The sequence below is a fragment of the Triturus cristatus genome, chromosome 2_1 (assembly GCF_964204655.1).
Source record: "Triturus cristatus chromosome 2_1, aTriCri1.1, whole genome shotgun sequence".
Lineage (NCBI taxonomy): Eukaryota > Metazoa > Chordata > Amphibia > Caudata > Salamandridae > Triturus > Triturus cristatus.
The window spans coordinates 1,095,137,047-1,095,162,998 of NC_140581.1; the positions used below are offsets into that span (position 1 = coordinate 1,095,137,047).

The 25,952-nt window shown below is 44.4% G+C and overlaps 1 protein-coding gene across 1 annotated transcript in view; it reads left to right on the top strand.

Annotated features, from left to right (window-relative positions):
* MTHFD2L (methylenetetrahydrofolate dehydrogenase (NADP+ dependent) 2 like) overlaps positions 1-25,952 on the top strand; it is a 356,021-nt gene that overhangs the window by 97,597 nt on the left and 232,472 nt on the right. The window contains exon 4 of the mRNA XM_085636486.1: positions 18,793-18,945. Within this exon, the coding sequence (XP_085492612.1) occupies positions 18,793-18,945 (153 nt within the window). The remainder of the gene's footprint in view (positions 1-18,792; positions 18,946-25,952) is intronic.

Here is a 25,952-nt window from a genome sequence, read left to right on the forward strand (position 1 = left end):
GAGGGTCCTGGGACCCCCATTTCTGGGCGTCCAGGGATCAAGGGGAGCGCTACCGCGCTCCTCCAGCTGCGGTAGACCTGCCCCTGCTCCCTGTTCTTGTGTCATGGAGGAGCGGGTGGCCACCACCGAGGAGGCACCCTGCCAGGAAGGCATGGAGAAGCATGCTGCTGGCTCCTGCGCCAGCAACAAGGAGTGCTGGCTGGGAAGGGAGGTGGCAGGGGCAAGTGGGGGTAGGCTCCCCGAGCTGCCCTCCAAGGAGGCAATGCAGGGGGCCTGGGTTCAACTAGGCACCCCAGAGAAAAACAAAAGAAAAGCTAGGTCACTCTCCCTGGCACAGAGTTCAATACTATTCACTGCTTCCCTGCTGGGAGCACCACATACTGCCTTAGGAGAGGCTTATTTACATATATGTCTTGACCTGTGGTGGCCCCAGGAGGACAGGAGCACGACCAACAAACTCACTTGTTGTGGGGGCTGTAGGAGTTACAGCATCCCCCAGACGTAAGTTTTAAAACTGACCCTATGTTTGCAAGGGCCTGGAAATTAGTCCCCACCCCCCAGGAGTTTCATTAGTTTTCAAGTTCTTCTGAGGCTGCAACTTTTGCTCTACAGCTTGGAGTGCAATCTTTTCTAGTGGCTGCCTCTATGGTTGCAATTTTTTTACCCTGAAAGAGTACAAAGAAGACAAATGGAGTGCAGCACTCTCTAGGGGCTAGTGGTATTTTTGTATTTTATGTAGCCTAAATGTATATTTTAAAAAAAGATATAGACACGATATATATATATATTTTGAGTGCTTTATTACCTATTTATGGTTTTTTTTTTTTAAACATTTTTTATTGTTTTCATAGCATCAACTCAGTACAAACCCCGCTACCCCCCCCGTCAAAGAGGATACTTCACATACATTGTTATCAGCCAATATCCGGGAGGATGAACTTCCCGCCCATGCGGGCCCCCCCCCCTCCCTCCCCACCCCATGTCAGTGTGCCCCCTTCCGTCTTCCTCTCTCCTGATGTGCCCCTTCCCTGCTATAAATCAGGCATGGGTGCTCAACCTCCTCTAGGGAACCAAGGCTTTCCCTCATGCCGAGCCACACCCTTGCTTCCAGCGCTCGCCACTACTCCCCTTCTACTCCCCGTTCAACGCCTCCTCCTGCCTGTCAGAGGTGTCCCCCTCTCTCCCGGTGTCAGACATCAGCCCCTGGAGTTCCACCACCAGCGCCTCCCACGCTCGGGCCGTCGCCAGCGCCTTCTCGTCATCCCTCCGAAGAGCTAATTGCAACCGGAGCGTACCCTCTGCCCCTGCCCATCGCGCAAACGCCGCCCTCCACCGCAAGAAGCTAGGCCCCGCTCTGGACTTCCAGTGCATAGTCAGTTCCCTCTTGGCCATAATCAACCCTAAGTCGTAAAACTTGCTAGTAACCTTCGTCCGGCGGGTGTGTGGAAACCAAAGTAGTAAGCAGGCCCCCAGTTCCGGGGCAATATCGCGGTCCGTCACCTGATTCAGGCAATCCATAACCTCTGCCCAATAGTCACCCAACTGGACGCAGGACCAAAACATGTGACGAAAATCAGCACCCTCTCCCCCGCACCGCGGGCATTGAGAGTGCGCACCCCCAAAATATTGCAATATCTTAACCGGCGTCAAATACGCCCTGTGCAACGTAAAAAATTGAACCAGCTGAAACCGGGCATTGCGCGTTCCCTTCCAGGCCAGCCGCACCAACGTGGTCCATGTAGTCTCGGGGATCGGCTTCTCAAGGTCCAATTCCCACTTGCCCCTCAAGGCGGCAAGGGGCAGCAGGCCTTCCGTCGATAGTCTGCGGTAGAGACAAGTAATGGCCTTGGACGTCCCCGCCGCCATCACTACATATTGGCAACCTGCAGCGATCGGTGGCTCCGAGAGCCCCACATTCCAGTGTCTCTGAAGGCTCGCTACAAGGGCCGCGTGGAGTAAAAAGTCCCCACGTGGAAGCCCGTAGGAGTCCTGCAACTCCTGGAAGGGCAGCAACACTCCCTCCCTGAATAAGTCGCCCACCATCTGCACGCCCAGCTCCTCCCAAACGGCCAGCCCAGACCAATCGCCCCCATGCGGGAACGCTTATTACCTATTTATGTTGACAGTGATTTTGTTGAAATGCTATATTGATAGTAATCATTACATTTACACTGTGTTTTTATTGATTACATGAAATTGTATTTGTTTTAACCTGTTTAAGTTAAAGTGCCCCCCCCCCCCTCATATTGTGATGTGCTGTCTGGTATAGGTGGTGGGTGCTCAGATTTCGGGGTTTATAACCCTTTGTGGGTGAAATGTGATTTCATAATGTAATCTACAGTATTTTCACCTGCTTTATCTATCGATATATTTGTAAATTAAAATTAATGTGTAGTATTTAATAGTGTGTGCATGTAATAAATGTACTTTTCCTTTTTGTTAAGAAAAAGCCCTGACTGAACAATCATTTATTAAGCGTTTTTATTGAGTGCCAGTGAATGGTGATTACTAGCCCTCATACTCTCCCCTGAGTAGACCTGGGACTGCGCTGCTTCACTACCCTGAGAGAATCAAGTGCCACAATGGGGTACTTTTTTCCGATAAAGAGGAAATTGTGGTTCTTTTTCTAGCGCAGTCCTCACATTCTGCACAACTAATAAACCAATTTGTTACAGAAGTGTTTTGTGAAATCCAGATAACAGTATTTCATATCTTGACAATCTTGTCACAGAAAGTGCTGAGTTTCGAAGGTTAACTACAAGGCTGTCATTGAATTTCAATGGGGAGCTCCAGTAAAGCAGTCAATACACTGCCATTATCTGGGGAAGCTGTATCCACCCTATATGCTAGACTAGGGGGCTCCACATTGAACTTCACTGCTTCCAGTACTCAGTATCTCTACACACAAAGTGCGACTATCATACATGTGCTACACACTCACTGCACATGCACACACTTGGGATGCACAATGAATGTCAATGCACAGATCTACGGACCACATCACAGTAGTCCTATGCCCAATGTGAGCACTTGACTTATGTGCTCCTCCAGGTCACATAACAGGTTCTGGAGCTCTTATTACCAAGAACAATTTTATGACTCCCCTCAAATGGGTAATTTGTGATGCGACCTATAAGTACATAGTTTATATCGTCAGTTGCATTCCCATTCGTAAATCAGTTGGTGTGCAAATTGCACAACCCTAGTTTGCAAAAGGAAATGCTACATAAGGCCCTTTTTTCACTACAGCACTTCATCAATCTGTTGTTGACGTTTTACCACTTCAACCCCAAGTCAGCATATTGCTTCCATGTCGGTGACATTTAGGTACTTTGCGTAGGTCACATTGCATTACATTTGCTTTTGATTGTTACTTCTTAATTGCAGATTCCCCATTTTCGATTCCCACCGTTTCCAGACTGAAACCAGAACATTTTCTATAACAGCTCCTTCAGGCCGTAAGATGGCACCTCGGATGCCACAGCGGCTTTGTCCTGCTTCCCAAAGTGACAGCACTGAGCTACATGCAGGTGCCGCCCATGGGCAAAGTGGGCTCTGGCCCAGGGCCCCAGCCTTTCAGGGGGCCCCTTGGTAGAGGCAACACTGTTCTATAGAGTCTTTCTCTGGTGATCTTGAATAGTTCTTAAACGGATTGTTTTAAATACCGTTTTCCTTTAAATTTAATGTGGGGTTCTATCTGAGAGTCGGAAATGTTGTGCATGTTTTATGCTACATCCAAAAAAAAAGTTTCTTTAAGATCAAAACAGGACTTCTGATATGAGAAATGAGAGAGTGTCATGGAGATTATTTGCACTAATATTAATGAGCTATTGCTTTGTTACAATATTGTCATATCCCTGAATATTAGATGTAAACACATTTAGAATTTGGGCGAGTGCACAGGTGCACTCAGTTACCTGGTCAAAAAGGGCACGAAAGAGCTGAAATTGGATTATAAATTTAAAGTTGTTCAAACAGGGGCCCCCAGTGTACATTTAGCCCAGGGTCCCCAAAATCCTTAAGATGTCCCTGGTGCCGCCCCTGTGAGCTGGTATTAGTTCCTCTTTTTCTGAACCCTTTGGTGCAGATTCGGATCAGCGCTCTGAACTTTTCTGTGTTTGGCTGCCTTCCAGATTGTTTCCCAAAATGAAACAATATGCTAAGGATCTGTCTCCCTGAAGACAGCAAGTTGTATTCGTGCTATTCCTACAGGAAGCAAATGTCAGTCACAAATCCCACAATATTTGCCTTTGGTGCTTAGGATTCAAGCATGACTCCAAGTCCTTTTCTACAGGCGCTTCCCAGTGCCTCCAAAGGTTCTTAGGGAGCCCAGAACTAAGTCATATATCGCTGAGCACAAGAAGCAGGGCTGTCACACTCCAAGTCGCAGGGCCATTTTCGCATCGGGCCTCTGTTCAGGTCGACGTCCTTGGTTAAGTCCAAGACGAAGTTGAAAGACAAGCCATAGTAAATGCATCTGCAGTGCTGAAGCAGGCAAGCATAGCTTAATTTGTCACAAAAATATATAAAAAAAATATTGAGCATTTGTATATTTTCTTTGATATAGGCTGGGGCTGTTGCTAAATTTCCAAAATGCTACAAATTCCCGAAAAGAAAAGAACTCTGTTTGGAATATGTATTATTACATTAATGACCCTCCATGACAATATACTTGTGAAAGCAATTTCATAAATAATGCATTTTCGGAGATACAAAATGCTAGACTCCTCACTGTCATGTCTTCTTATAAATGAATATTGAGCAACTGTTTTATGTGATTCGTTTGTGAAGGCCACCTCAGTACACATATATATGGGATTTTCTACATGAAAGCTCCAATTCATCAGGATTACACTATCATTAAGTGGTTTGAGATCCATTCCAATGTGCACAGACAGTGCCGCTGTGAATCTAGGCCTAAATCTGGAACTGTAAATGAGTTACTGAATAAGGTGAAAGGGGCCACATTGGTGCCCCTCTATTACTTGCTGAGTACATTGTTGAAAAAAGGCCACTATTTAGTCGGATTTGAATTGGTATGAACAGGATCCTTTAAATCGTTTAAAATTGTACTGAAGTGCAGTGAAGTAGTTGACGAAAGTGTGAACATGGTGCCATTATCTCAAGGCGAAATAGGAGTTTATAGTCCTTCAAGCTGAGTACATTTACGATGGGTAACATTTAATATTGCCACAAAGCCAAGAGGTTCCTTCATAATTTGAAATCTGTGTAATGTCTTTATTTCTAACACCATAAGAAAAACTTCACAGAGGCACTGCAGCAAGTGTTTAAGGCAGTGGTTTGTAACCTTTTAAATTATGTGGACCCCCAAGAAATCAATACTGGAATCCGGGGTACCCCTCCAAGTGATCATTGGAATCTGGGGAACCTCGGCTTCAGCAATTTTTATGATTTGAACTTCAAAACAATATACAACACGCATTTGCACTGCAATAGGTCTCGCTTTTGTTGGAGTTGGTGCTATTAGCATTGTAAATGTCAATGTTTTTTTTTTTGTGTGCAGTGGAGAAATTATCCAAAGAAAAAAGTGCATGCTATACCATATTATAAGATTTTCTATCAACTATACAGTAAACCTATGGCCATGTTAACATAAAGTAACTGGGCAAAATACACGTATCCATGGTAAACGCAATTTAGAGCCCACTTATGGGCAACAGAGTTTAACTGCAGACATTCACTGTATGCAGGCAGCCTTTGCAGATGATGTATACATTTGACGCAGCTGCAACAGAGGAGAAAGATACAATCAATGGAGGAGGGACCACCAAGAAATACACAGATACACAAGCACTTATGCACATGTCAAAACATACAAACACAAACGTACACATACAGACACGTACTCAAAGACTTACACACTTGACTACAGGCAAACTCAAGCATAGACTCGTACGTAGGCACAAACACACACAGACTCATAGGCACACAGACTCACATACACACAAACTCATAGATCCAGACACACCATCCAACACACTGATCCACATGGCACGCACATACACACACACAGACTCACAGACCCAGACACACACCATCAGACAGACAGAGACACACTCACAGATCCAGACACATGCCATCAGACAAACACACAGAGACCCACATATGCATGCACACACACACAAATACAGATCCAGACACACAATCAGACAGGCCCACGCACGCACACACGTGCATACACAAATGCGCGCACACATGTAATCACGTACACACTAAGATGCAGAGAAGAGAGCCAGGATGAAGTCTGCCGATGGGAGGGGGATAGGCAGAACCCCTTTCCGCCCTCACCCAGTCCCTATAAATCATTCAAACATGGACCCACTCTCTGGACTGAGACCCCGGGTGACCCCATACATGGAGCAGCAGGAGAGAGGGTGCCTCCAAATACCACCTTGGGCACTCTCCTCTGTGCCAACCCACGCAGACACAGGGGCCGCTGGCACCGCCAAGTTCAGATGAGCCGTGCAGCATGTGACAAGGGCATATTATACAGTGTGCTGAAGGTGTGTGGGGGGGTCACCGCCCTTTCCCGACCATAAACCCACAGAAGCACAGACCAGCGCATGAATAACATGAGCACAGAGACACTTCAGAAGAACTGGAGAAAGTCACACTTACAGGATGCGAGAAGTTTCCGGGGACGCCCTGCCCCCCGCGTCCTCTCTTGGCTCCACCAGAGGGCACTCTACCAAGCTCCTGAGGTGGGCGAGTCTTCCACAGAAGCTGGTCCTGGCCCAGTGACCCCTCTCCTGGGGCTCTCAGACTCTCCGAGTGTGCCTAGTGCTCACAGCCGCTGTAAGATCCGATTGTGTGTTGTGTCTGGTTTGCTAGCACAGTGGCCTGTGCGCCAACTGCACAGATCCAGCAGGTCACATCCTCATGCAGACAGCACACTCCTCCCCCTGCCGTGACGTCACGCTACAGACCACTTTCGGTGCAAAGATCACCCCTTCCTTGCAGAAACTCCACTATTCCTACAGATTAACCCCCACATAGAAGACACGCCATTGGCCCAGCAGTCACAACACCTGAATGCCGTTCTCTTTCATCACAGAATGTCGTGTCCCTCTGCGGCTCTTGCGGCACTTCGCCTTTAAACTCACCATGACGTGACTGTCCTCCCGCACCGAAAACACACGTATAAACCAAGTGCGGACGCTAACGTTAGCGGACCGCGCTCCAAAATAATGAAATAAATAAACAAATGTAAATGCAAATGTGAAAGCGGCTCGCACAGCAAAACAATAAAAAAAAAAACAAGCGCGGTTCCTAAAGTGAAAGCGTGATGCAAAAATAAACACACGCTGCTGTATTTCCCAAAGCCGAGTGAAATGAAATAATGCGCACCCACAACATAAAGCCACCGTGTAATTTCTGCGAGTACACGATTCAATCTGGATAGGCGGAGATAAAAGGAGACAGGGCGGTAACAAAAAAGCCTAAACTCAATCAGAAAGCAGCGTTTAACATAACTGATGACGCGAGCCAATAATAAAGATGGGCGAGGCTTCCAGTTCACTTCTAAAATCTACTCTACCACAATATGTCTTGCAGAGCGGACAGCGCTTGCACGCTGCAACGCTAGGCGATACCTAAAAACATGTATGCACCAAGTAAATGCTCAAATAATGAAATATTTATTTTAGTTCACAATAAACTACAGGAAAGGTTTTCACATTTTCAATTTTGCTTCTTTATTTGTATATACGTTATCACTTTTAACGTATTAATTTTATTATTTTATAATTTTGTGAGAGTCATGGACCCCTTGGAGTAGGAGTAGCAGGCCACCAGGGCTGCCCGCACCACAGGTTAAGAACTAATTTTCTAAGGCAATCCATCAAGGAGACTGTTTAATTTCTAAAGATGCTAGAAGAATTGGGGTGATAGTACAGATGAATACCAAGTTTGTTAAAAGACACTTTACGCACTTTAACATAGTCTTCAAAGAGTAATTTTGTCAGGGGTCCCACTAATGTTTTCCAGCAACGGCTGGAGTGAACCTGGTGATGATGTGTGAGAAAGTGCCATCTTTCTTGCATGGTATGCCCCCACTTTTTGCTGAATTGCTGAATGTACTTTGACTGAGTGTGCCCTGGACTCCTGCCAATCAGGTGCCCAGGGCCTATGTTTCTTCCCTAAAAAAACCTCAAACCCAAATTGGCAAATCCTGGCCACATGTCAGCCCCTGGTAAATGGTACCCTAGGTACCCAGGGCCTTGTGACCAGGGAAGGCCTCTAAGGGCTGCAGCACTCATTGTGCCACCCTTAGAGGCCCTGTACCCTAACACACACACACTGCCCTTGCAGGCTGAGTGTCTGGGTACAAGACAAAACAAAGAGTCAACATGGCACACTTCCCTGTGTGCCATGCCCACCACCTACACTGCCCTGGCCTACATCAGCCACCACTCTAGCTGGGTGCCCTATGCCAGTGGTGTGGGCACAGGAGCATGAGCCCTGTGCTCCTACAGTACCCAGGTCCATTCCTGGGCACTGTAAGTGCAGTGCTGCCATTTAAGAGTACATGGTGCTGAGAGCTCGTCAAACACGAACTCCACAGCACCATAATGGCAACACTGAAGACTGAGAAGTTTGGTATCAGACTTCTCAGCACATTAAACCCGCACTGATGCCAGTGTGGGATTTAATGTACCAAGCACCACAGAGGGCATCTTAGAGATGCCCCCTGACACCTAACCTACAATCCACGTCTGGTCTGGGAGGCTGCCTAAGCTGCCACACAGCAGACATGTTGCTGGACCCCTGGGTAGGAGAGCCCCTGCTCTCCTGGGCCTGCAACAATGCACATCCTGGGCGAGGTGCTAGGTCTCCTCCCCCAGGATGGACAGGGGGAAGCTTCAAAGGCATGCCGCCTCTGTGAGCTTCCCCAGGCCTCTTGCAGCCCCCACTCTGGTGGGAAGCCTGGCCGGAAACCCCAAATAAGGACAGGGGATGTGTCAGCCTGCCAACCCCATCCCTCAGGTGGGGGAGGCGAGGTGAAGCACATCTCCGGGCGCTCACCGTCTTGAAGATGGGAGGCCCTGCCCAATCAGGACTAGGCTACTGCCCCACTCCCACAGGAGAGTGGCAGAATAGGGGGTGTACCCACCCCAGGACAGGGACCCATTGGTCCCTGCCCTTTACCTACCTGTAACACCCCTAAATCTAGTATTTAGGGGCAACCTGAACCTTCCTTCCCCAGATTCCAGATTCCAAAATACAAAGAAGAGCAAGAAGAAAGAATACCTGCCGTGCAGCTGCTAAGAAGAGGAAGACACCAACTGCTTTGGCACCAGCCCTACCAGCCTGTCGACCCTCAAACCTGCTCCTGCTACATCCCGGCACCTCTTGTGGCCAGCATCCTCACAAACCCCGGAGGACCTGGCTACCTTTTGGCTCTAAGCACCTGAGACTCCCATGAGCAGAGGCTCTGCTCAAAATCAGCTTCTAATCCCTGGCATCAGCCCGGAACCGCGAACCCTGCACACTCTGCACCCGCCAAGCCTGGCCTGTGCCGGAGTGAACAAAGACCACATAGACGACCCCCGGCGACTGTGACTCCGAGTCCGGCACACAAGGACTTCCCTCGATGCTCCTGACTACGCCTACAGCCTCAGAACCAGGCCCCCCCCCCAACCGCGATCAACAGAGGGTAAGATTTCTCGACACCAAAAGGCACCCCGGCGCCCTGCGGCCCCCTGTGCCCAACTCCTGGGTTCCTACCTATCCTCCAACTACCCAACTTACCTCTCGAAGTGGTGGTGGCACCTGAAGAATCTTCGTCCCCAAGCTTGCAGCCTTTTTCCAATCAGGAGCTTTCCCATTGAAATCAATTGAGCGCCCGAAGGCTCAAAAGCACCCTGCACCCAGCCGCCCGAGTGGCTCTGGCAGTGTAACCTCTACACCTATCTACTTCCCCATTTGCCCTGAGCAAGTGACCAGGGGCACAGCTCCCACAGCCGCGTGGCCTGCTTGTCCGCAGCCACCAATCAAGGCCCCCCTGCCTCCCATAGGATAACATTGGGCCTAACTCACTCTGCACCCAGCTGCTCCTGCGCCGCTGAGGGTGTAACAACTGTGCCTACCTGACCCTGGGAGACCCCTGAGTCTGTGCCCAGAACCTTAACTTTGCCAGTCGAGTACTTCCCCAACAGCCGATAACTCAGGGTAACATTGAATGGTTTCTTCTGAAATTTCTCCTAAGTGTGGAGTTTCTAAAACTTAAAATATTCACCAAAAATAAGACGAGTAACGAAAACGAAAATACTCACCTGCTTTTAGGAGAGATCCCAGTGCTGGAACTTGGTGCCCAGCACTGACCCTGATAAATATTCACAACCGTACTTACCAGTAGCCCAATTTTCTTCCATAGGAAACCATTGACTGTTTTTCTGTGAAATTTCTTCTAAGTGTCGATTTTTGCAAACTTCAAATATTCTTTAAAAGCGTACCAACTGTGAAAACGTAATTACTTACCTGTTTTAGATAGAGGTCCCAGTACTGAGTCTAGGCACCCAGTACTGGATTACAAATATAACGAGAACATACTATACCTGCAACTCGAATTTTCTTCCATAGGGAATCATTGACTGTTTTCTATGTAATTTCTTGTGTCAACTTTTAAAATAGCAAAATATTGCCTAAAAATCATAACAGTAACTAAGTCGACTTTTATCTCTTGTTTCTAAGAACTGTCCCAGGACAGAATCTAGGATCCAGGCCTGACGTTACAAAAGTAATCTATTGCAAATAACTTAAAACTTCTATTGAATTCAATGCATTATTGTGTTTGAAATTGTGTTGCCTATTGCAACATTCTGTAACTTTCTACAAAATCTAATTGCACATTGCAAAATTATTTACCTAAAGCATCTCATTCTGAGAAAGTATATTTTAATACCTATTGTTGGTTCTAAAATAAAACAAACATATATTTTTTTATATAAACCTTTGGCCTAGAGTTCAGTTATTGAGTGTGTGAGACCATTTGCTGACTGAGTGTGTGCAACAAATGCTTTACACTGTCCTCTGATACTGCCTTACTGCTCGACCAAGCTACCACTTTAGAGAGTAAGGTTATATCTAACTTTAGCCTCTGCCAAACCTCTGGGGACTGTGGACTCTGTACACACTGTACCTGTTTGGGAACAGTATATACAGAGCCACTTTCTCACATGATGACACTAGGCTTGTAGTAAGACAAGAGTCATTGTAATTTGAAGTAGCTTTTAGTTAGAATAATTCAGCACACCACAAAGGGAGGACGTCGCAGTGACCACAGACGAGTCAACTCCCCAACGGTTTCTACAGAATGACCAATGCTCAGCTGACGTTCTAGAACATCAGCTGATACATAATGTTGAAGGTGAGTGCGCGTGGGGATATGGGTGCCCGCAGGGCAGGGAGGGGAAAGATCTAGAAACAGAGATCCATCTTAAAACATCTCCTCCCTAAAGGCGGACAGGACTAGGGAGGGGAAGGGGTAGAGGGGAACAGGACGGGAGGAGGGGGGTGGCAGGCAAACGCAATAGAGTGCAATGTAACACATTAGTAGCATTCAAAATCCTTATACCAACATGGTTTAACAATAACTCTACCTCTACTGCTAGTACTGGGTATCTCTGTGTCAGGGCCTCGAGATGGACCTTCTTGTCTGACATTCTTATTAAGAGATCCATTGACAGATGTAGTTACCTGTACATTAGACTGGTTGGTCGTTACCTGTACATTAGGCTGGTTGGTTGATTCCTCCTCGAGACTGGAGGGGAACGTTATGTTGCGATTCTGGGATTGGGTACTCTCATAGTCTTCATCAGAATCAGATTCATCATACCACCCTTCTGTACCTCTTTTACCATATCCCAGATTCTCTGCTGTGGTAGGACTTTGTTCCTGCGGTGTGCTAGTTTCATCCACCTCAATTAATTCACCATTCCTTTTCTTGCATACTGAAAGGGCAGACGCATGCCAAACTTTGCCATCTCTGAGAAGAGCAGAATTGCAAAACCTTCTCTCCACAATCAACGGCTTGGTATAACAGCTTTGCTGCAGTTTTCACCTACCTGGGGCTACCTTTGAGAGAGGGGGACACCCTCTGCAGGCTCCAGGCTTCACCACAAGTCAGTTCCAACTCTCTCCCACGGCATACCTGGACTGGGTAAGGGATGCAATGCCGGCCTGAGTGTGACTTGGGACTTGTCTGAATTCTCATTCTGAATGCAGTTTCTCACTTTCCTTTCAATAGCTAAGTCATATCCAGGCCACCACTACTAACTTTTGATTCTGCTTTTGGTTTTGTTGATACCCTAATGACCCTTGTGACAGATTTCTAGTATTTTAGGTCTCAAAGCTTCTGGGGAGACTACTTTCCCTTGTCTCAATTTGAGTCCTCCTTCCAAGGACAGTTTGTGCCTCAATTCCCAGTAGACTCTTATTTCATTGCGTACATTTTTTATTTCAGGCCACCCATCCTGTATCATTCTGCTCACCTCTTGTAGAAATATCTCTTGTTCTACAGCACTCTGTCACTCATGCAGTAAAACATTGTTTAACATTCTTGGTATCTTGCCCGAAAGAGACTACCAGTTGAGAGTATTGCAAACCCACAGGACTTGACCAGCTGAGCAAGGGGAGAGATGTAAATGTAAAAAAGTGTAGGGCTCTGGGCCGAGCCCTGCGGAACTCCCCTGCCTAGGGACAGAGTCTTAGATTGAAAAAGACCAAGTGTTATTTTTTTAAACCTGTCCTTAAGAAAGTCTATTGGCCAGTTTAGTGCGGTGCCGTGAATTCCTATCTCATGAAGTCGTTGAATCAGGATGGGATGTGACACGGTATTAAACGCCACTGACAGATCGAGAATGACCAGCAGAGCTGGTGTGCCTATGTCCAAGGTAAGAATGAGTGAGTCAACTACCGCTACCGTGGTGTTTTCTGTACTGTGGGAGGGACGAAAGCCTGATTGGGAAAATTCCAGCAGGAGATGTGTCTCTTAAGTAAGAGGAGAGTTGTCTATTGACATGGGATTCAAGCAGCTTGCTTATCGAGGGCAGCAGAGAGTTAGGACGGTAGTTTGCTGGATCCGTGGGATTTACTTCCAGTTTTTTAAAAATAGGTGTGACATAGGCAGCTTCCCATTCTCGAGACACTGTAGCTGAGGATAGGGATAGGTTGCATAAAGATGTCACAGATGGTGCGAGGGAGGAAGATAACATAGCTGTGATTTGAAGGGGACATAGGTCAGCTGGGGAGCCAGATTTAGTTTTGGCTAAAAGGTCTACTTGTTGCCCATTCAGCTACATCCATTAGCCGCTCTTTAACTGTGAGTAGTTCATGGGTCATCCATTCTATAGCTGTATTGTGGCCAGTAGCAGGTGGAATATTGTTATCTTCTTCCTCGTTTTGTCTTTCATTTTAATGAGAGAAATGCCCAGTATGCATGCACTTGGTGTTGGAGTAACCCATAGGCCAAATTTCTATTGGGTATTTCCAACCAAATTTTGTATGTGGGTATACACATTCAGGGCACATGTCTGACTTCTCTGGGTCTATCCTGTGTAACATTGTTGGGTGACATATGTGATGCAGGGTAGTATGTTGAACACCATCAACCAAAAATCCAGTAATACTTGTCAACTTTGCATCATGTTCTAGCTTCTTATTGCATTTTATATCCATCTATTCCTGTCCCACTCATTCCAGCACAAACCTGATCTAAAAACTTGCCCTTGTCATGGAGTGTCCAAACAAACAATGCTACACTTTTTATTCTTTTGTGATTTTTTCAAAAGATACACCAAAAAGATTCATACGATTCAGGAACCTCCTGTGCAGTACTCAGGCCAATTACTATCTGTGTTCATTATCTGATGTAGAGAGTTGCACGTGTGTGGGCCTTTTTCTCTGTGCAACTGTGTGGTCTCTGGGCACAATGAATCCTGTCTGAACCTGATTTTTAGTGGTTTTAAACATTGTTAAAGTAACAGGTTGACGCCGACGTGTATTTTATAAGTTTGTTGCACGCACTATGAAATATGGAAGCTCTGCTGGTCGGGCACTTTGATGCTCTTGGAATTATGCTGCTAATAGTGTTTTGGACATTTGCTGCTATGTATATTTCTCATTTTAGCTGTTTTATATCAATTGATTTTAAGCGTTTATAGAATTTATTGTTTTCTTTTATGGATGTTTTATTGCATCTGAATAAAGATTTTTCTAATTCTCTGTCCCACTCCTTTCGTTCTTATAAAATTGTTCATTACATCATTACACAATGCACCGGGGAGTCTTCTAATTGTTCTCTTTCACCCTGTCATCTCTAACATTTGCAGAAATATGGTCAAAGGTTGTGGAACCTATGGGGACGCGTCAGGTATCTCTTGCTACTTTGGATATACTGCCGTAACATATGAACTTGCCCTGACCTTCCAGGAGTACCACCTTGGCTTCTTCAAATGCCTAGGCTGTCATTTTGGGAAACCTTACTGGCAGTTTTGCATCAGCCATATTCATACCCAGCTTGTCATATTTATATCTTCAGCTGCTTGTTGGAATTTCAGTATTTTCCAAATTAGAGCCTGTGCTGCATATAGTGACTGTTGTAGATGTAGTCATGTTATTCTTGCCACTGTCTGGTGCCCATGCTTCCCTGTTTGCTGTACTGCACAAGTATCACAAGAGGCCTGTCAACAATTTTGATCCCTCTAGCATGTCTCCATTTATATTCCTATCTTTTGGATACCATACCAACACAATACCCATCTGTTCAGCTATAGTACATTGTGAGGTCCTGGATTAGCATTCCTGCCTCCCTGGATGACAATTTATGTGTATTCAGTGCCACCCTGCTGTGTTTCTCATCCTATATCTATGCTGTTAGGATGTTGTCCCAGTTTTTGAAGACGGTGTTTGGGCAAGAGTACTTACTGCACTGAAATACATATAAGCAAAACACCCATCTTTATCATCACCCCTCTGCCTTTTAGGGAATAGTGGTGTCTATGGCAAAGTTTGAACCACTTTTTGAGCCCTTGTATTTATGTGTTTATGTCCAGAGCACACCACACCTCCTCTGTTAGCATTATGTGGATACCCAGCTATCTAAATGTTTGGTGTCATCATATGAAAGCAAGATGAGAGCTAACCCCTCCCTGTGGATTTCATCCATACCCCTCTGCATTTACTGAATGCAAACATTTTAAAATGTGTCCAGTATTGGTATTAGGGAGTCAACCTTCTTCAGCCGTTTTCTCATGTATATCAGCATGTTGATATTAAAGGCAGTAAGATCAATTGCTCTTTCTTATCTGTTTCTATTCCTTTTTCCTCTTGTCCAGTACTGACAATAGCGTGTGCAAAGAGCAGCAGCAACCTTTCATGGTGCCTGCCCTAGCTGCCATTGCTAGAAATTATTGTATTACTCCTGACCCTTGTCATGGGTCAGTCATAGAGTTTCTACCCATCTTAAGAATACTGGGCCTGAATTTTGGTGTTCTGAAACCGTAATCAAGTATCTCAATGATATTGTGATATAGAGACCAGTTCAAGATATGGCTCATCGTCCTCAGTTGCACTCATTACATGAGCTGATCATATAATATCAGGGCCATCCTACAATAGGATATAAATCTGCACTGCTCCTCATTTATGAGGTCAGTGCTTACTTTCATCTGTTAGCAAGTATTTTTCCCAGTATATTGGAATTCATATTTATCATGGACATGGGGCGGTAGGCCTTTTAGTATAGTGGGTTTTTATTTGGCGTTGATATTGTTGTTATGATTGCCTCCCTTATTAAGTTGGTTAACGTCCCTGTCACCTTTTCCTCAATCAGCTGTCTGTGTAATTCCATCAAGTACTGCTTGAAGACCTTGTAAATACCCTCCATTGTGTATTTTATGTCTTCGTCTGTGTCCCTCCTGGATGGAATATGTGTGGTTGGATTCTGCTGCTTGAATATCCCCTCCAGTAGCCTATGTTCCATGTAAAGGCTTTGTCTGGATTACGCTCTCTGGAATTTTTCTAACCGACCCATCGGATTGATTAGACTGGCTTCTCCTCCTTTATCCTGATCTGATTATTTTCTCCATCCTTCCTAACTTTTAGCCTGTCAGGCTTGCCCTTGCAGTGTGCTATGTCCCTTTCTAACTGTTTGCAGGTTCCAGATATAGCTTCCCATGATAAATTACCACATCCCCACTTTCATGGCATCCAATTCTACCTTTCATGCATCACAGGACTATTCTCAAGGAAGTAGTGCTTCATTTCCTCCCTCAGTGCGTTTCAGAACTCCATGCTCCTAATATCTCAGTACATAATTGCTATGTGGGATTGCTTGGTTGTGTCTTGTGGTACTGATAGTCCAGCTGTCCAGGCAAGTGACCGGACATTACTCTGCAATGATGCTGAATCTCAGTCCCAGAATGTGTATATACACCTGATAGTCATATGTAATCTAGCCTCAAACAGATGTTGAGCACCGAAGCAGAATATAAACTATGACTTGTTTGTGACTCATGCAACTCATTATAGGAATCATTCAGTTTGTGTTGTGAACTTAACTACATGCATCAGGCTACAGTAAGATGGCAGGCTGGCAGAAGTCAAACTGAAGGAATTGGTGGAGAGTCCCTATAGGGATCACTCATCATGGAGTGACAAACAACATAAGTGCTGTGGCAAGGTTGAAACTGCTGCAAGAATACCACCGCTCATATAATAGACCACTTAGGCCAGAAATTAGATTCAGGTCATTGAAACGCATTAAACTCATTAGAACAGAAAAGAGACAATTGACCAAGGGAGGGAACAATGGGAGCCAAGGCTCCTGAATTGTGCCGAGTATACACCTACACAGAGTAGAGATGGCCATTGCAATCCCAATGAAAATACAGAAAAGTGATAGATTGAATGCTAGACTTAATCTCAGGCACTGGTGATTACTTGTGCCACTTCCCAATCCATTGTTTTTTGCCTACCATGTCATCTCAGGCTCTAGAACCAGCAATATATAAATGAGCCTTGACCCTGCTCCACTTTAAAAAGTCTAGCTCGAAACTGCCAAACCAGGCACTCGCTGAAGCAGAACACAATCAACCCTCAATCGGTTTTAACCTGATTTGGCCTTTTCAGTCAGGTGCAACTTAGTTCCAATGGCACAGTGAGCACAGGACTCACGGCCTAACAGTGAAAATACCGAAAAGTGATGGATGGAATCCTAGAATTAATTTGAGTGTCTGATAATTACTCCAAGCCACATCCTAGTCCATTGTTTATTTACTCACCCTGCCACCTCAGATTAGACCCAGCCATATGCAAATCAGATTTGATCCTGTTCCACTAGGAACAGTCTGAGCCGAAATGCCAAGTCAGGCCTTCTCTGAGCTGGAACACAAGCAACTCAAGACCGGTTTCAGCCTAATTAGGACTTTTCAGTTGGGTGCAGCCTGGCTTTAGTGGCACAGTGAGCACAGGACCCACATCTGGGCATACCGATTACACATAGGATGTCAGAAGAAAGCTAAAAATTGGTGAATTGAATGCTTGAATTAATCCCAGATACTAGTAAGATCCTCGGGTTCGCATCCCAGTTCATAGTTTTTCATCCTTTCAACCAGGAGTGCTCCTGTTCATTTGCATTAGGTGAATCTTTGTTTAGAATGGCACAGTTGGCACAAAACAGTTGTTAGGAATGTGGACCTGAGTGTTTGGGAGTGGCTGAGATTAATTCAATCATTCCTGCCATCAACCTTTTTTTATTTTTTAGTAGATGCCCTAATTTCCACGGGTATGCCCAGATGTCAGTTCTGTGTTCACACCGAGCCACAGGACTCAAGCTGTTCCTCACTGATGAGACCTAAGTAGGTTGAAACTGGCATGGGGTTGCTTGTGTTCCCATCTGGAGGGCCCCTGCCCTCATAGTTTGTGCTGGGCTGTTCATATTGCAGCAGGACAGAGGCTGATTTTTAGAACTATTCCCAGTTCTTTCACCCCATCTCAAAATATAAGTATCCTCCCTCAGAGCCATCGTATATGCAGTTATCTATCTTGTCAGGAGCGCAATTAAATCTGGCAGTACCACCCTCATCATAAGACATCGCAACTGGGTCCTCCTGGATTCCAGGAGAAATGCTAAGATGGTTTGCCAGTACCTCTAAAATTTAAACTTAGGTCAGCTCTTCTACTTGAGAGGCAAATGGACTCTCACTGCAGAAAATTAAGGATCAGTTGTAAATCACACTGATAGTAAACATCCTGACATTAAAAGGAATTAAAAATAGAATATATTCTACTATGGCACTATGGAACAATTTACCTGAGGACCTCAGACTCAGTGAAACCCTGCCATATTTCAGGAGAAACGTCAAGAACCAACTTTTTAAAAATTATCTGCAAGAGCATCAAGAGGACCTACCCTCTCAGAACTCAGCTATAAGACTCAGTTCTTCTCCCACTGTCCCTAACTTTGCCCAGACTACCCCAGTTGACACTGCCATATTTAATATCCATCATTATCCTCTAATTTTCATTGTATTTTCTTTTTACTTGAAAAATCGCTCTGCTGCTTTTGTGAGTAGGTCTGTTCCATAAACATGTGGTTAATTAATAATAAATAAACAACAAGTTTGAATTTATAGAGTTGCTCAATGCTGTACTTAAAGAAGTGGTAGTTAGATCAAGTGACTTCCAAGCACTCTTCAAAATCTAATAATGCTCTGCAATGGTCAAAAAAGGGAAACAACTAACATTTTATGTGTGATTTAAAAATTTCAGAACATATAGACGAGAGGACAATATGCAATGCAGTTGCACCAGATAAGGATGTCGATGGATTTCATATTATCAATATTGGCAGACTTTGTCTTGATCAGTATTCAGTTATTCCTGCAACTGCTGGTGCCGTATGGGAAATGATCAAAAGAACAGGTATGAAAGAAATTACAGTGCTTGTACACCATCTATTGACTTGGCTTTTTCAATCTCATAAATGTTTCTCTTTTTACATGTAAGTGTAAAACTCCAGTATTTTACATTTTTTTTATTTCATCATTAGTTTAGCCAGGAATACAAATATGATCTGCAGTATTTTTTTTGTGTTTGATGTCATTTTATTGTCCTTATTTTGCCCTGTAAAGCAAATGCTGTTATATTTAATTATTATCTTTATGTTGAAACAACATATTGTTGTTGGTGGTGATTGATAGATGTTTTCGTTTTTTATATGAAAATATGTTGATTTTATTCTGTGAATTATATTATAATAAAACTTATACTGCTACCAATAGTAATGGATGCAGTGTTGTGCCTCCTACTGTATAAGGTCAAATAGGGGACCCATGTCATGGTGTCTTGCAGTATTCTTTTTATGTATGCTTGCTTTATTTTATTGCTTATAGTGAATGGTTTCTCATCAACCTCAACTCACACCAATTAAGCCCTTTCTCTGTTCTTCCATCTAATCAGAATGATCATGTTGTTGCTGATAATGTACAATTAATGTACAGATATACCATTGTTACTATGATAATAAACACATCAGTAAGCAGCTTCTAATTTCTTGCAAACACATACCCTTCAGTAGTTGCATGGAAGGCAGTATCAAAGCTAATGTAAGGAATATATGAGTAATATGCTGCTCGCTTGTATTGAGCCTAGTAGTGTAATACGTACGCTTGCTGGTATTTTATTCTTTATAATGCATGGTTTCTCACCACTCCCCTCCCTCAATTAAATCATTCTAATCAATGAGATCATGTTATTGCTGGTAATGGACAATGAATACACGCATTTGAAATTGTTACTATGAAAATTAAACACATCAGTAAGCAGCTTGTAATTTCTTGCTAACACATACTCAAGTAATTTCTTGCAAAGCAGTATCAAAGCCACTTTTCATTCGTTTTTAAATTGATCTTCCAATTTAATATATTTTGTCCATTGACTCAGCACACGTGTTTCATGAGTGAACACTTGCTTTGTCAGCTTTGTGAAAACAAGTAACATACTATCAATCGCTAGGTTGTAAAACAAATTGCAAAGAATTCACACTTTACTTTCAAATATATTGTTTAAAAACCTGAAAAAAGTCAAATATAACAGTAAGAAAACTAATACTAAAATGAACACAATAGTCTAGTTTTAGTAAAGCCAGCAACAGATTTCTCTGGTTATAATATAAATAACATTACACTGTATATATATTAGCTGACCCCAATGATTATTAATTTGTTGTCATAAGTGTATCAATACCAAGATGAGACGAAGAATAAATATATGAAATGCAGGAGGATCTGTATTCACAAACTTAAGGTGTTGATAGTAGTTGATATTAAGAGGCCTGATTGACACTGCAAACATTAGATTTACAAGATAATCAAGCGGCTGTCAAATTCATCTCACTGCAAACTATATAATTCATATAGAATCTGTTAGGAAAACGTGCTCATTTAAGCATCTCATTTTCAGTGGGCTAGAAGCATATTGGGATCCTCATAGAGTAAATATTGGTACAAGAAAAGGTTATTTGAAGGAATGAAGATTTACCGGTAAGTAATTGAGTCATTACTTCCTCAACCCATTTTCTCATACCACTACGTATACTATGATGATATTCTAGAGCTGAACAAGTACAACCTGATTCGCCTGAGACACAATAAACCACTCCCAATTGATGCAAGACAAAGCTTTTTAATTCAAGAAATAAGGAGATGCAAATGTTCAGGATATCTCAGCTGCCAATGCTCAGGGATCAAAATTAATGGTTTCAAAATTGTCCACATCCAGTCTGTATTGGGAGAAAAAGTAAATGGTCTGGCTCACGTAGCAGCTTTAAATATATCAGTAACAGAAGCCCCCAAGACTCTGCCCAGGAGGCAGCATCCCTATGGTGGATCTACCCTGTACAGCACCTGGTAGAGCTCGATCTTGTAAAGCATAGGCAATAGAAACCAATAACTGAATCCCTCTGGTCAGAGTTTGTGCAGACGTTTTCTGCCCATGACAAAAAACACCAAAATCTACAAACGTTCATATTATCTACAGTACTGTGATCTGGGCACTTTTCACAGCCCTTAAACATCCAGTGTATGCCAGGCCTCTTCTTCAGGGGTGCTGGGAAGAAAGAAGGCAACAATTTTTCTTGATCTTGATGGAAAGGAGTCATAAACTTAGGTCGGACCACCGGGCCCAATTTAAGTACCAATCGATCCAAGAAAGTGTTTAAATAAGGGGTCTAGTAGACAGGGAACCCAATTCTCCAAGTCTACGATCGATGTAATGGCCACAAAAATGCACACTTTCAGTCTGCCTGCTCAAGAGGCTGTAAAGGATGGGACTGTAAAACCTTGAGAACCATAAAAAGACCCCAAGAGGGAGTAATTGACTTAGCAATGGGTTTCATCAAAGCAAAACCCTTCACCAGTCTCATGCTCCAAGTATCCAATTCAGAAACATGCTAAGGATCCCTAATTGCCCTAATGGCTGTCCAGTGGACCCTTAATGTAGCAACAACTAGACCCTTCTCAAACCTGTCCTGAAAAATTGCAGGCTCCATTTAGATTCACAAGTCATAGGGTCCAAAGATCTATGGATACACCATTTAGATAAAGAATACCAATGATGATCATAAGACTTTCTTGTGGACATCTTTCTTGACTGCTGGATTGAACAAGCCACAGGTGAAGAAAGTCCCAATCTCCTTATACCCCTCCTCTCAACATTTATGCTGATAACCTCATCCTCTTGCAGGTAGACAAAGGGAGCATTGGAGAATGAAGGAGTCACTGATCTTTTGGAAAAATCCACTCTGGGGCCCTTGTCGTCATTGTTAACAGGGGTAACCACCCCATCTTTGGCCAAAAGGGAGACATCAGAATATTGTCGACCTCCTCCCTCCTCAAACTGGGGGAAAGCAGACAAGAAGAACAGGAGGCCATTGACATGTCAGTGCATCTATTCCCCAACATCCTATACCTGAAATCTTGACAGAAATGCTGGAAGTAGAGTATACTCTGCATTGGCAAAGAGACCTAGCTGTGGAGTACCAAACCTTTGACATATGTGCTCCAATATAAGAGGAAGTGTGGTGGGGTTCCGCCCTCTTTATTGTCATGTTATTGGGAGGAGCATGGTAGAGGGATGGAGGGTATCTTTGTATTTACTTTTCTGATTTGTTCCAGTTTGGTCACATGGTGCCTGGGTAGAGGTTAGACACCTCAAAACGTGCATAGTAGTATGAGAAAATGGGTTGAGGAGGTAATGAACACATGAATAAAATATTGGTATAAAAGATGTGATTATGCAACCTGGCATAATGGAGAAAGAGCTTAGGTTTTGGTTTAAATACGCTTGGTGAATTTAGTAACAAAACTATGTAATAATGCAGTAGGATGTGTAGCAGCATCACTTGATTTTGGGCAATATGATAGTTGAATATAAACTTTATGGCCCATAATGAATTGGTGTATAGCTGTTGATGTGTGTTGGAATGAAGATTGGGTCTTTCAATTGTGAATTAATATATGCCTTCTTGAAACCTGTAGATTTTTCCTCTTGTACTGAAGAGTTGAAAACATTTGAAATGAAGGAATAGTGTGTAGATTCAAATAATTTGTGAAAGGATATGAATTAAATGAAAAGATGGGATTTAATGAATTCATTTGATAAGCTATCCCAGCACTATGAAAACATGTCTCCAATGTTAAACTGGTAACAAGAAGGCATTGTGGTAAATAGCCTGGTGTTAAGATGCCTTCAGAATGAGGGGTGAATGAATTAACTGGGCAGGGCGCGGAACATCCATTTACCAAACCACTGATGTTGCTGCTGTGGTTAAGAGGTGATTGGCTGAGAGGAATCTATCACTGGCGTCAATCCACCAAACCTGAAGTCTCCCCTTCAGGCTGTCCTTGCCATTACCTTATATTTTCTACTCTTCCATATAAGATGCTATACTTCCCCCCTACCAGAGTGGGTAACGGAGGAGGCGGAAGGGGGAATTCATTCTTTGCCACCTGTGTTGGCTTAGGGGCTGAGGCAGGTTGCAGCTGTTCTCTGCCTGCTGTTGCTGCCCTTTGTCCCCTTGCTCCTGACTCCCACTTTGAGTATACCCCGTGATGCTGCCTTGTTTGACCCTGTTCCTTGTTGCTGCCTCTCTGTGACTGTCTGCATGCTTGCTTTATGATTCTCCTCTTTCCTGCTGCCTTTGTGTGACTTCCATCTATTTGCCCGACAATAGGGCCTGAAATTGCACGCCCAAAGTGGCAGTAGGTTGCTGATAGAGACTACTAACTGCAGAGTCCTCAACTTTTGAAAACTCCCTCGGGGATCAAACTAGATTGAGAAAATCTTCAGCAGCACCCCAGCACATCAGCAGTTGGCATGCTGTTCACCCCAGATGTGATATATACAGACCTATAGAGGCAATTCATGCGCGCTGACATTCCTTTCTTTCTGAGCCAACAGATATGGAGCCAGACCTATCCTTTGGCTCTTTGAGACACTTTTACAAAAAACTGCTAATAGAAAAACTGAGTGGAATGAAAATATGCCACTTTCCAAATCTACAGGGTTTAAACCTTGTAGGGGGTGTTGCCAGCAAATGTGTGTGACTAATCCACATGTTGTTTGACTGTGGTGCCTGGGGTCGGGCCACAACTTCAAAGTCGAAAGTGATTGAGCCTTGATGTACCCCAAGGCCATTCAAGACCGGTAAGCCTAGCTGTTCATGGCGATGCACTCCCAACAGGTCGTCTTCATCATCTAAGTCCTCGGGCAACTCCAATAAGAAGCGCAAGAAGTAAATGTGAGAATTAGCCCTGTCACACCTCTCTTGATCTCCCAAGAAGACGTGAGGGCATCATTGTGCCTCCAGGTCATGCTCCTGAAGTTGATCCACGTCGGAGTCGATTCGGATCCTCGTTCCCCAGGAAACAGAATTCTCAGGGCTGTTGGTGGTGCTGCAGTAAATCAGGGACTTCCTCAAAGCCATGCTGCAGCCTTTTGGCACAGTGCTGGCCTCGTCTGGCAAGTCGGTGAGCTTCAAGGAGCCTAGATGCCTCCCAACCGGGTCTGCCCTTGGCGTGAGTTGGGCCCTCTAGATCCGCTAAGGGCTCTGGACTGACTTCGGTACCGGTTCCCTTTTCTTCCGCCACAATGTCAGAATGTGATCCATAACTGCCGACGCCAGTGCAATTGACTCTAAACAATGATGGATAACTCATAGTGCTGTCTGTCGCCAAGAAGATGCCACCTTCACCTCGACCGAGGCTGCATGCTCCTTAATCTGAGCTTCAAACTCTTAACCACCCTTCTGATTTTGACTAAGTGCCCTTACATTCGGGAAGGGCTCCTATCCTTCATGAATTATTAGGCACAGACTCCAATAATAGGGCTATGATGACTTACCTAGAGGAAAACTGGTTCAAGGGCCTTCAGATACCAGTGGTCTGGATACCTTCCTAGACACTGTATTAGTTCCTCCCCCTAGGGCCTGCACAGAAGAGAGTGCCTCCTTTGCTATGGTTATGTTAAGGGCGGCAGACGTTTTTGAACTTTAACTTCCCACTCAGAAAGTTAAAACCAATGTTCTGAAGGAGGTATTGCAGCCTTGCCAGTCAAGTTTGAAGCCTCTGCTCTGAATCAATTAAGTCTTACTGGTATGCTGTTTGGAACTAGGACTAAACCCTGCTCAGGCCCAGCTGTGCATCGCCATATTGACAGACACCATTAACCTTCTCCGGCTAGCCCAACTTTCTTCACCCAGCCCCTCTCTCCTGAGAGCCTTGTGATGCAGCCTTCAGCCAGTAGAGTAAACCCAAACTCAATTCCCACTACTCTCCGTGACAGAGAATCAAAGAGGATAGAGACCTTTGGTAAGTAGATTTTACTGTTGCAAGTTTGGCCTTCACTTAGTGAAACCCAGCTGCCTCTTAGATTGCTACTCTCTTGCCTTGAGGGACTCAGTGGCCCAAATATTTCCTATGGTTTCAGAGGAATCCCGGTCTATACATTCCCAGGCCATGCAAGATGGTCATGATGCGGCCAAGTTCACCATCCACCGTGGACTGAATACCACTGACTCCCTATCGACTGGCTATTGGCACCAGAGTGACTATTCGCAGGCATAACTAGATTCGGTCCATTGGCTTCTCTGTAGACACTCAGACCAGTCTTATGCACATGCCGTTTGATGGTTCATGACTTTTTGTGGAGAAAGCAGTCTCAGCCCTGTAGTGCTTTAAAGATAGCAGAGCCACAGGGCACTCCCTGGCCTTTCCCTTCTTGTGGGCCAGCTGCACTAGCAATTACTCTGTGGTAGGGGATTAATGTATCACCAATCACCCCATCAACCTTTTTGTGGCCTTGGTATCCATAGAGGAGAGGGCAACATGGACAGTGGGCAGCCCAGGTATCTGCCCACCCCTTCAGCTGCTGCCCCTCTAAATCGTCTTCAGGAAGCCCTTGGCAGCATACAGTCAACCCAGGCAGAGGCAGGTACCGACATTTCCTGCTGTGGTGACAGGTGATCATTTCGGAGTGTAGGTCTTGCAAATTGTTCAGCAGTTTACACGTTACCATTTCTCGAGAGCCTGACACACTTTCCACCATCCACAGACCATCTGATGGAGGACCACTTGTCGCTCTTACAACAGGAAGTAAAGGCTCTTTTGGCCTAAAGAGTCATACAGAGGGTACCGGCACCAGATGTTGGTCATGGTTGTTATTCCTGCTACATCAAATGTAAAGACACACCTGGGTACGGTATTTTACAGTTTGTGCGGGCAGAAAACATCTAGAACAATAGCAGTTTAAAAAGAACAAGCAATTATTGCCTTAACTGATATCAAAAAGTTATTTATTTTTAATTTTTTACCATAATTTATCAAAAACATTTCTTTTTGTGTAGAGAAATATATATATATATTTTTTAAATA